This window comes from Enhydra lutris, unplaced genomic scaffold (genome assembly GCF_002288905.1).
Source record: "Enhydra lutris kenyoni isolate GAN:26980312 unplaced genomic scaffold, ASM228890v2 scaffoldscaffold57, whole genome shotgun sequence".
NCBI classification, from domain to species: domain Eukaryota; kingdom Metazoa; phylum Chordata; class Mammalia; order Carnivora; family Mustelidae; genus Enhydra; species Enhydra lutris.
The window spans coordinates 10892432-10904660 of record NW_019154141.1 but is presented as its reverse complement, the minus strand read 5'-3'; the positions used below and the strand labels follow the sequence as shown (position 1 = coordinate 10904660).

General features: G+C 38.2%; 1 protein-coding gene across 1 annotated transcript in view; it reads right to left on the bottom strand.

Annotated features, from left to right (window-relative positions):
* Window positions 1-12229, bottom strand: part of LOC111158089 (N-ethylmaleimide sensitive factor, vesicle fusing ATPase) — a 151889-nt gene that overhangs the window by 43637 nt on the left and 96023 nt on the right. Inside the window, exons 13-15 of the mRNA XM_022519923.1 lie at window positions 7059-7154; window positions 4589-4745; window positions 944-1077 (exon numbers count right to left, since the gene is read on the bottom strand). Of these exons, the coding sequence (XP_022375631.1) occupies window positions 944-1077; window positions 4589-4745; window positions 7059-7154 (387 nt within the window). The remainder of the gene's footprint in view (window positions 1-943; window positions 1078-4588; window positions 4746-7058; window positions 7155-12229) is intronic.

Below are 12229 nucleotides of genomic sequence, written 5' to 3'. Positions count from 1 at the left end.
GGGTTTTGAGACTATCTTTCCAATGATGTACCTCTGTTCTTTCCCAAACTACGTAGTCAACCTAACTGACCCCAAACACTGTGATTTTGTACACTGGTTAAAAAAAAAAAATCCTAAATGAATTTGTTCCACACAAATACTTTTATCTTTAAAGATTTTATTTATTTATTTGAGAGAGAGAGAGAGAGAAAGTGAACAAGGGGAGGAGCAAAGGGAGAGGTACAAGCAGACTCTGCACTGAGAGCAGAGCCCAACACAGGGCTCAATCCCAGGACCCTGAGATCATAACCTGAGCAGAAATCAAGAATGGGATGCTCAACCGACTGAGCCACCCAAGGGCCCCTCTACTCAAATACTTTTAACTTGATCTTTCTTTCAGTCGAGTCAATACAAACCTAAGAAATGAAAATTAACTGTAATATGTATTAAACAAAACAAAATTTGGGGGCACCTGGGTGGCTCAGTTAGTTAAGCATCTGCCTTCGGCTCAGGTCATGATCTCAGGGTCCCAGGATCAAGCCCCAAACCAGGCTCCCTATTCTCTAGGGAGTCTGATTCTCCCTTTCCATCTGCCCCTCCCCACACTCATGCTCTCTCTGGCTCTCTCTCTCAAATAAATAAAATCTTTTTAAAAATCCATAATTTGGAAGATAAAGAAATGCTAATAAGAATGCATTACAGGATGAATCACAGACTTGTACCTCTGAAACAAATAATACATTATATATTAAAAAAAAAAAAAGGGAACGTATTACAAAGTTAAATCTACCTAAAACACAGTCACTGTTTCCCCCCAAATTCTGCTGATAATCTAGCTCCGCTTGAGAACATAGTTGCTATGGCTTTTACATATATACATGTACAAAGATCGATACAGAGGTACATGTGTACACACCCATATCTAAGAGATTGGAGATTAAAATGAAAGTAAAAATCTTGATACCTTCTTCATGGCCTGACACTTGGCTGTCTCAGAAAAGCCAATCATCTTATCAGGAGAACAGATCTTGATGAAGGGGAAGTTGGATTCCTCTGCAATCTTCGCGGCTAGAGCAGTCTTCCCACTATGAGGAGGGCCTGTGCAAAGATAGGAGCAAGTCAGGGGAAAAAAGCCAACCTAAGCAAAAGGGAATAAAACAAGTTTAAACGTTTATCCACAATGTACTGAGGTCTCAACTAGTAGCTCATTAACATTTCCTGACACAATTTTATAGCAGACATGTTTTCTCTTATTTATTAGCAACTAAACTTAATGAACTGATTAGCATTTCTCAAAGGTATGATGAAATACATTCCTTCGTTCTTTCTCACAGTCATAATCTTTCAAACTTCTGGCTAAATATATAAAATGCAAGGGTTTTGTTTCTTAAAAAGAAATAGAATGCATTCAAATGCATATCCATACTCACGGTATGAGTTCCATCAAATCATATGTCTAACAAAAAATATGATCTTTTTATGAGATGACATTGGGGGCAGGGAAAAGCTGCCTTATAGAAGCAAATGTGCCTTAAAAAGCTAAAATTTTAAAGATTTAGTTAGGCCTTCTCATAAAGGCAACCAAATCTGTAAACTTAACTGTATCTGGACATTTCCTCTCTCCCTTCTGTGAAATGGAAGATGTGTCCCTCTTCCATCCATAAACCAACCAGTTCTTCCTTTCCATCTTCTCAGGAACTTGACACTGTCTATATCCTCTTCCCCATTTGTTCCATCTCTTCCTCTTTCCTACAGTCTGTCCAACAGCATTTCAGCATGCTTTAGTCTACCTAACAGTTTAATAAACAAAGCAAAAAACTCTTTCTGGACTCACACCCGTCAACATCACTCCTTCTTCTCCCTTCAAAATGGAACTACTCCAAAAAATTATCTGCACTGGCCCCCTTCACTTTTCATTTTCCCTCCATCCTCAAACAAACCCTCTGGCGTCCATTGCCACTACACGGAACCAGGCTCCCATCTGGGTCACCAATGATCTCTAGGTCACCAAATTCAACAGATATTTTACCTGTTGGCTTCTTAGGAATATTTGATATAATGGATAACTCCTCTTTTTAAAAAAAATACTTTTCTTGACTTCTGCGAGAGCTCCTTCTCTTTCTCTCCCTCTTACCTCTTGCTCAGTCCCCTTTGTCTACTCTTCCTGCTCTACTTGGTTTTTAAATGTTGACATACCTCAGAGATCAGTTCTAGGTCCCCTTTTCTTCTCAACTTACACCCCTTCTGTAAGCCACCTTACCCAACTCCCATGGATTCAACAACAGTCTATATATACAGACAACTCATGAATGTTACTGCCAGCCAGACCTCTCTTCTGAGCCCACATATCCAATGGGCGGTTAATATTTCCAATTCAATTATGTTATAGGAACCTCAAACTCAACATATCCAAAACTGAACTCATAATTTTTCTTCCTGAAATCTGCTTCTTCACCAGCATTCCCAGTCTTAGCAAATAGCACCATTTACCAGGCGATGTGTACTAGAAACCTGGCGGTTATACTGAATAACTCTTCCCCATATTCAATCTAGTTACTTAATATTTCTAAGTTTAGCTTCCCCATTTACCAAATAGGCCAAACAGAAGCATATGCCCTCAGAGGATTAAAGTGGGGTTTAAATAAGGTAAGTGTAAAGTGCCAGTAGAGTGATTAGCAAATAACAGTTCAAAGAATGTTTCCTTAATTGTGATTATAACTAATAATAATAATGAAGTCTCATTTAGTCTCTCTCCTACATATTTCTCAAAAGGGTCTACTTATCTCCATTTCCATTACCCTATGCTACTTTATTTTTTTTTCAAATATTTTATTCATTTATTTGAGAGAGAGAGAGAGATGAGAGAGAGAGAGAGCACAAATAGGGTGAGGGGCTGGGGCGCCTGGATGGCTCAGTGGGTTAAAGCCTCTGCCTTCAGCTCAGGTCATGATCTCAGGGTCCTGGGATCGAGCCCGCACCGGGCTCTCTGCTCAGGGGGAGCCTGCTTCCTCCCTTCTCTCTCTCTGCCTGCCTCTCTGCCTACTTGTGATCTGTCAAATAAATAAAATCTTAAAAAAAAAAAGTAGGGTGACGGGCAGAGGGAGAAGCAAGCTCCCTGCTGAGCAGGGGTTCCCGACATGGGGCTCCATCCCCAGGACTCTGGGACATGACCAGAGCCAAAGGCGGACACTTAACCGACTGAACCACCCAGGCGCCCCTACCCAATGTAACTTTAAACCACAATCAGCTTTCATTAAGTTGCATTAATGCAACTGCTTCTAACCATTGGTTTCTCCTATATCTTTTCTCACCCTCCAATCTATTCTCTACCATGAAACACTCATGATGTTTTGAAAATACAAATCTTACCATGTCACTTCACTGCGTAAAGCCCTACAAATGGCTTCTATTGTCCCTCAGACAGAGACTGAATCTTCAATATGGTCTACAAGACTGTGTACCAACTGGCTCCTGTCTACTACTTCAGTTTCATGTCTAGCCAATGTCCCTATCTGTTTCAATCCCCTTCCTCCCCAGGCCTCTTTCACCTGCTGGTCCCTCTACCTAGAACACATTCCCCAATTACTCTGCTGGGCCAGCTTCTCCTCATCCTTCAGGTCTTGGCTTAATGGGTTTTAAGAGGCCCTCACTCCCAGACTTTGGAAGCAGTTAGATCCCTCTGTCATGTGGACTCAACAAACCTTTCTGTTGTACTAATCATAACTCTAAACAAGTAACTAGTGAATAGAATGTCCCTGCTTTTCTGTCTACTTGGTAAAATCCTAACTAATCCTTCAAAGTCTAGATTAAACACCATCCTTCACTTTCTTTGATCATCCCTGGGCAAAGTGACTTGCATTCATTCACACACCCATTTACACACATATACTGTAGTTAAGAATTTGTTTACAGGGCGCCTGGGTGGCTCAGTGGGTTAAGCCACTGCCTTTGGCTCAGGTCATGATCTCAGGGTCCTGGGATCGAGTCCCGCATCGGGCTCTCTGCTCAGCAGGGAGCCTGCTTCCCTCTCTCTCTCTCTCTCTGCCTGCCTCTCTGTCTACTTGTGATCTCTCTCTGTCAAATAAATAAATAAAATCTTAAAAAAAAAAAAAAAAAGAATTTGTTTACATGTCTTTTCTTTGTGACCAGACTGAGTTCTGTGTCCTTGTATCTCCAGCAACCAGTTCAATGCCTAAAACATTTTACTCAATGAATACTTATTTAATTGAATTGAGTACTATGTACTATCATATAGTCTATTACATAACACAGCACTCAGTGGATAGTTATTTAATTGACTCAAATACTCTGTGGTAGCATACAGTCTAGTAAGTAATAGAAATTTAGATACAATCTCACAAGAAAACTAGTTGCTATCATTCATCAGTGACATTCTACCCCAAGAAAATTTTCATTTACACACAATATTGTTACATAGACTGGATTACTATTTTTAGATCATGAATAGATTTAGAATAGAAAATTATTCATTTTTCTGGAATGTGCTAAATAACTTTGTAAAAGTGGGTTTTTAGTTTTTTGGGTTTGTTTTGTTTTGTTTTGTTTTTTGTTTTTTTACTTTAAATGCCATCTGCTCATTCTTTCTCACCTTCCAAAAGGACGCTAACCAGTGGTGTGCGGTCACTATTTTTAGTCTGCTGAACCAGCAGCTCCCCATCTTCTAGAACTCGTGTAACTGGATCACCCCATTTGATAATACCATTCATAATGTAACTTGCATAATCCTCTTGGTTTGTTCCAAATGCCTATGGAGGAAAAGGATAATTTAAAGCATTTTGGGTGTTAGTATAAAAACTAAAATACTTAAAGGTACAAAAGATGAGTAGCAATTCCTACACACTAAAAGGGCTGAGCAATATCCCCTATTAATGTAAAAAGCTTAAAAAGCAAATAAAAGCAAAAACAAAAAACCCATTATTTTATAATTTCTCATTTATCCTTTTACCTAGTGGTTAGGGGAGTTACTTTGGGTGACTTAATGGAATAAAACATAGATTCTATGGTAAGATTCTACAAGAGCCCACACCCTCATAATCTCTGAGAAAGGGTGGTTTCAATGTACTTGTTTCTGTAAGGAGTACATTGGATGTAACCTTTTGTTAAGAAAAAAGAGAAAAAGAGGTCACAGACTTAGAAATTAGAAGCAGTTGGCTCAGCAGACGGAGATACTCTCCTCACACTGACTGTAGGTGTCTTGGATTAAAATGGGAAATGAAGGGGCGCCTGGGTGGCTCAGCGGGTTAAGCCGCTGCCTTCGGCTCAGGTCATGATCTCAGGGTCCTGGGATCGAGCCCCGCATCGGGCTCTCTGCTCAGCAGAGAACCTGCTTCCTCCTCTCTCTCTGCCTGCCTCTCTGCCTGCTTGTGATCTATCTCTGTCAAATAAATAAATAAAAAAAAAATGGGAAATGAAATGAGAAGATCTTGTCCACATCAGCTAGGTAGCAGGGGACATAAGTTCAATGGCACCAAGGTTAGCCTAGGTTTCTAAATATAAGATTTATAAGGAGGTAGAAATAGGCAGCTATACTGAAAGACTGAAGTATGAGAAAATAGAAATAAAAGCAATTAGTATATATAATCATCTTAAGTGTGCTTGCTACATTTTAGAGCTTCAATCACATCCCTCTTCATTTTCAACTTCTACTTTCACATTGTAACTCCCATCAAACCAGCTACCAAGAGGAGTCAGTAATGTTAGTACTTAGTGACTTAAATGAATTTGTTTTCATAAGGTTAACAAGTGAAGAAAAGAATAGGAAAACCCAACATAATCTAAGGGTCACATATCTTGAGATTTTCAAATCTTAAAAAATTATCATATCCCTCAAAAAGTCAGTTTTTCATTACCCAACATATGGAATGATGTTAATATTAGAACTTACACCTCACAAAAAATCATTCTCTGTAATACTGTCTCTTAACAATACACTGTGGTTTCATTACTCTGTTACTTTGTTACCAAATCACTCTGCAGACCACCCTCTTGTCCGTGCACACACTAGTCTTTTGATTCCTGAATACAGAGGAAAGTTATCATTCCCTGTTTTGGATATGGGAAACTGAATGGCCCTATAAAAAGTTATAAAGGAGGAGCCTAGGAAGTACTGGTTGAATGGCTACTGTAGGAAATAGGTAGACAATCCAAGTACAAGTACATAGTCCAAGCCTCACAAGAGCAGCAGCGAGATACCTGAACCACGAAACAGTGACCACTCCCAGCCCAACCATATGTAGGAGTCTTCCTTACTTATCCTGTCATTTTATTTTCTGTTTTATCGCCCAGATCTGTGCAATAAATAAAAGTAAGTTATTAATTACTTAAGTAAGTTATCTTAGTTTTTCCCCTTCCTGGTAGCCAAAATATTTTCATTAAAAAAAATCTTGGGATAAATCAGTCAGGCTGGGCTCTAATATTTTCGCTATTACAAATGACAGCAGCAAAAGATTAAGTCATTTCCATTGTTCAGTAACTTTTGAAAGTAATTATTTTATATTTAAAAGACAACAATCATAAAGTAGACAGGGCTAAAACAAATTGATTTTTGTCTTTAAAGGAGATACTCGCAACAAATAATCATTGTTAAGACTATATAAGGAACTTATGCAGACCAAATAAAAGTAAAGAATAAGCAATACAGCAGAAACATAGGCAAAAGACACGAATAGCATTTCACAGAAGACATTCGTGTGGCCAATAAACATACGGAAAGATGCTTAACTTCGTAAGTAATCAGTGAGGTACAAATCAAGACCAAAATGAGATCTCATTTTACCTCCAACTGAATGGCAAAAGTTAAGTTTGACAAGACCCAGTGCTACGAGAGGGCGCTGTCCCTATCGTGAGAAATAATTTCAAGTAAGTACTGATTAATTACCCAGGCACCAGCATTGATGTGCAAACGTTTCTCATGTAGGACACTCCCAATATTGAGATTTCCTGGTTTTTAAAAGTACGTATGGTATAACCTTACGGAATATTGTGCAAAATGGCATTCACTTTTCTCTTGAATTATGATTATCTTTTTGGCTTGTCCATCACTCAGTATCCATACTCACTGGTTTGATATCATTCTCCAGAGAAGCAAGGAAGTCTCCTCTCGTCACCTGCAGGCTCTCTGCTTTCTCCATGTCCACTTCCACCTTGGTACTGGCCTAATTAGAAATGAAAACAAAATGTAAGGACTTCCGAGATGTAAGAATATTTTCGGTCTAAGAGTGTAACGCCTGAGGACTTAAAAGGTGTCTCTTCACAGACAAAAATAAAAATCTCTCTCAAATTCACAAACATACATAACCTTTGTTATACATAAATCCGCTTCTAGGAATTTATCCCATGAATATATCCACGAATGTATGCAAAGTTATATATATCAGGATATCTCTTAGAGTAATTTATAATAACCGAAGATTAGAAGCAAATTAAATGTCTAGCAGGAGGGGACCAGTTAAGTAAATCATGACACATTTGACCAAAGAATGCTGCATAGCTTCCCTCTCCCCCCCACAAATAAGGCACAGGAGGAGAAAATATATACTGAGGGTCTCTAAGAACAGTGGTTCTCATCCTTGGCTGCATACCAGCATAATCTCCAGAGCCTTTAAAGATATACAGAAGCCCAGCCCCACTCCCTTCAGGATTTTGATCTAACAGGTCCAACGGAGGGTCCATACATTTATATTTTCATAAAGTGCCACAGGTGATTCTGAAGCTCAAGTAGGTTTGTGAACCATTATTGTAGAAGACCAAGGTCCTACAACTTTGATTTGTAGTCATACTTTGTGGTTGAGAAACCATGTGCCAGCTCCAAATATTCTGCTTACTGCACCTGGAGCTAATACTTAGAACAGACATCTGGAGAAGCATCAAGGCCTTTATCAGCACTTGGAGCTGCCTGGACCTGATGAGTGACTGAGATACCAACACGCTTTTTAATGCGACTGGGCTCACTCCCAATAGCACAAGGCAAGTGAGTCTAATTTTTAAATGGTACTGCGTTTTTTAAAGAAGGTATCTTCCCCAAAAAATATGACTGTAAAACAAAAGTATATTAAGCAATATCAACCTTTCATTGATTTCTATAAAATATGACTCATGTTCCTTTAGGAACAGATTCTTGAGACAAATGAAATGACAGACATTTTGTAAAAAATCAGCCTTATGGGATAAAAGGAACTATGTCAGGAAACTGGATCAAGATGGCAAACAGAACGTATTTATTTATCTCCCTTCCTGCCCCAAATCCCATGAAATGACAGAGTGAAAGAGAAAGGTTAAGAAGCATGGAAGATGTATCCAGAAATTTAACACTGACCCGAGAGGAGTCTCAGAAGGAGAGAAGAGAGAAGTTGACAGAGAAAAAAACCAATAAGACAGAAGGAAAAACGTTTTCTGCAGCTGAAAAAAGTTGTGTCTTTGCAGTTTAAAAGATTCGATGAGTGCTGATCAGGATGAGTGAAAAAAACCCCACATCTGTCTAGACACACTTGTACGCTACCAGAACACTAACGGTAAAGAGGAAGTCCCTGAACTTTTTGGGAAACAAAAACAGGTTACCTGCACAGAAACCAGAATAAAACTGGCGTATCTCTCACCAGCAACACTAGAAACTAGAAGACAAGGTAACTAAATGTGGTTTTCAAAAATACATCCAGCTATCTCCCTTAGAAAAGGATTCTCACATGCACTTGGGGAGGTAAAGGCAAGCACTTTCACAGCAGTATTACTTACAATTTCAGGCACCAGAGACATCAGAATAGAAAACTGACAAGGTTCCTGCTCTCATGGATCTTACATTTTAAATTATGTTATGATATTCTAGAATACTGTGCATTTGTCCAAAATAATGAAGACTTATATATGCTGACATGGAAAGCTATCCAAGATACATTGTCAAGTGAAAAACACGAACTGCAGTATAATTCCATTTTTTTTTTTTTTTAGTATAATTCCATTTTTTAAAAAATTTTATTTATTCATTTGTCACAGAGAGAGAGAGAGAGAGAGAGAGAGAGAGAGAGAGCACAAGTAGGCAGAGAGGCAGGCAGAGACAGAGGGGGAAGCAGGCTCCCCGCCGAGCAGAGAGCCCGATGCGGGGCTCGATCCCAGGACTCTGGGATCATGACCTGAGCTGAAGGCAGAGGCTTTAACCAACTGAGCCACCCAGGTGCCCCCCATTATTTTTTTAAAGCATATAAATATATGAATGTAAATGTAAGGAAAACAGACTATACAGATATAACCCAAATGCTGGCTATCTCTGCAGACAGGAAGAGAACAGGTATTGGAGACAGTCTTTCTCACTTTTCCCTCAATTACTTGGCATCCTTGAATCTTCTACAAAGAAAATGTATTCATACATGACTTCTATATTTTTTTAAAAAATAACAAATAATATTTGAATAGATATAATAAAAGATCCTACTTAAATACAGAAAACAATTAGCATTTAAATTATTAATAGGGTTTTCATTGATACCTGTTAGGCATTTGACAAATATTAACCATATTTGGGGCACTTGGGTGGCTCAGTCTGTTGGTTTTGGCTTGGGTCATGACCTTGGGATGCCGGGATCGAGCCCCATGTCAGGCTCCACGCTTGGCGTGGGTTCTCCTTGAGAGATTCTTTCTCTCTCTGCCTCCCCTTCTGCTCCTTCCCCTACTCGTGCTCTCACAAATAAATAAAACCTTAAAAAAATATTAACCACGGGCGCCTGGGTGGCTCAGTGGGTTAAAGCCTCTGCCTTCGGCTCGGGTCATGGTCCCAGGGTCCTGGGATCGAGCCCTGCATCAGGCTCTGCTTGGCGGGGAGCCTGCTTCCTCCTCTTTCTCTGCCTACTTGTGATCTCTGTCAAATAGATAAATAAAAAATCTTAAAAAAAAATATTAACCACATTTATTTGACATTTCTAAGTTAAAGAAAGGAAACAGTGTTACAGGAAAGATGCACCTCTATGAAAAAAATTATAGTGCTCAGTTCATAATATAAAAATCTCTACAGTGCTTTGTAGTTTATTTATTTTTATTTAAAATACTTTATTTATCTTATTTGAGCACAAGAGAGAGCAAGCACAAGCTAGGTGGGGGTTGGTGGAGAGACAGAGGGAGAGGGAGAAGCAGGCTGCCCGCTGAGCTGGGAGCCCAATGTGGGGCTCAATCCCAGGACCCTGGGATCATGACCTGGGCTAAAGGCAGATGCTTAACTGATTGAGCCACCCAAGTACCCCAGTGCTTTACAGTTTATAAAGTATGTTCATATACATTCATCATACCCATTATCTATTTTATCCTTATATAAGCCTCAAAGTTTTCTTAAATTAAGGGTAGGATAATTTAACTAAGGGTAGATATAAGACTTCCTTCCGAGGTAATCTTATATAAAGGTTTTAACTCTGAATAAAACTTTCCGACACATCTTAAAAAGGATTCTACAAGGTGTCAACTCTCAGGTCAAAGTGAACAAGGAGCTCTGATAGAATCATGTTAAAACCCCAATGAAGCCTCCAGTCTCCAGCCTCATTCCCAATGTCCCCTTCTGTATATAGCCCTGAGTTTCTACTATGACGTTTCGTGTTTTGATTTCCTCTGCTGGTGAAAGTGAACTCAAATGATGAAACATATAGCCATATGAGGGGAAAATCTTAAACTTTTGACTTTTGCCAAAAAATATGATAGATTTTAGGACTGAAGCTGTGTGAAACTTGTCTTTTTATTATTAAGAAAGGACTCACCTGATGAATTAAAAGTGAATTAAGATGGTTGGGGTAAAGTTATTTTAGAGCAAGTTGTTAGGCACGCCAGGAATTTTAGAAGTTACCCAACTGTAAATAACCAATATTATAATTATAAATTATTACTGCCTATTCATTAAGTTTTCTAAGGACTTCTCTTAGCTAACTCTTACTATTTTATCAAAATTAGTAAAATCTAATTTTAAAATATTCTATAATTCTGAATTTTTACTCATTAAGAAAACCTTTTCTCTTTTGTCTGAATTACTGTGATTTTTTCCTGCATTTTATTTATAACGGCTAATCAATATAGAAGAGGCAACATCTTTCAGCTTATACCTGCAAAAACTAATAAACTTGTATTTCAACACTAGCAAATATCAAGTGGTCACCCTTAAATTTCATAACCTTTTAAATCTGACCTTTCAAAGTTCTTATCATTCCTCTTAAATTAAGGGTAGAATGACCTTAATCAATCAAAATTCTACAGAAAACAAGAAATAATTTTATTGAAATTCTGCAAGCATAAATCAGGGCTTTGATTCAAGTACAGTGTTGTGTGCTGTGTGTGAGTGCATGTCCTCAATTTACCTCCTTACCACCCGTTAGAGCACAAGAAATTTGGGTTATGAATCTTTTCTACCTGAAGCAGAAATTCCTTTCAAGAAAAAAACAACCAAATGTCACATGAATTTCAGTTGCCCAAAAACATGGGTTCAAGTACAAATGACATGAACATCAGGTGTTTATGACTGGATTTTCTCCATGTTTCAGAAAACCTGGGGAAAAAAAAACCCAAACAGTCTAACAGGGAAGACTTGTTTAGCTGAGTGTACCTGACTTTATTCAAGCCTAAATCTTTTGAAAAGGATGCAAAATAAAACCGATCATAGCTTTTTATAATACAACGACAGGAAAGTAGAACAAACAATTAAATGCTGTGGATGTTTTAAAATTGTATAACAATATCAGGCCATAAGCTTCAAATTAAATACTTACTCATCACTCACTACTAGTGAAGCTATGAACATCTAAAAATGGAAGCATTACAACTGTATGCCTTTTGTTCAGCTGAGGAGTCTTGTTGGGAAAACAGTGTTTCAAGTTGTTTGACAACACAGATTTTTAAAAACATAGAAAAGAAAATAAATGTTCACATTATTTCTTCTTGGGAGCTAGGGTTAGTGTCCTTTAAATCCTTCTTTTCCCTGAAGTGCCTGAACAGTCCCTTGTATTAGATATTCTATTGATACTGAAAAAAAATTAAAAGCTCTTTGGTATAAAAGATATTGATCACAAGTCAATATACATTACCTTAAGTTTAAAAGTAACCACATGAGAAAAGTGAAGGCAAGCATATCAACTATTTGCACTACTTTTTACTTCAAATCTTTTTTTTTTTTTTTTTTAAAGATTTTATTTATTTATTTGACAGACAGAGATCACAAGTAGGCAGAGAGGCAGGCAGAAAGAGAAGGGGAAGCAGGCTCTCTGCTGAG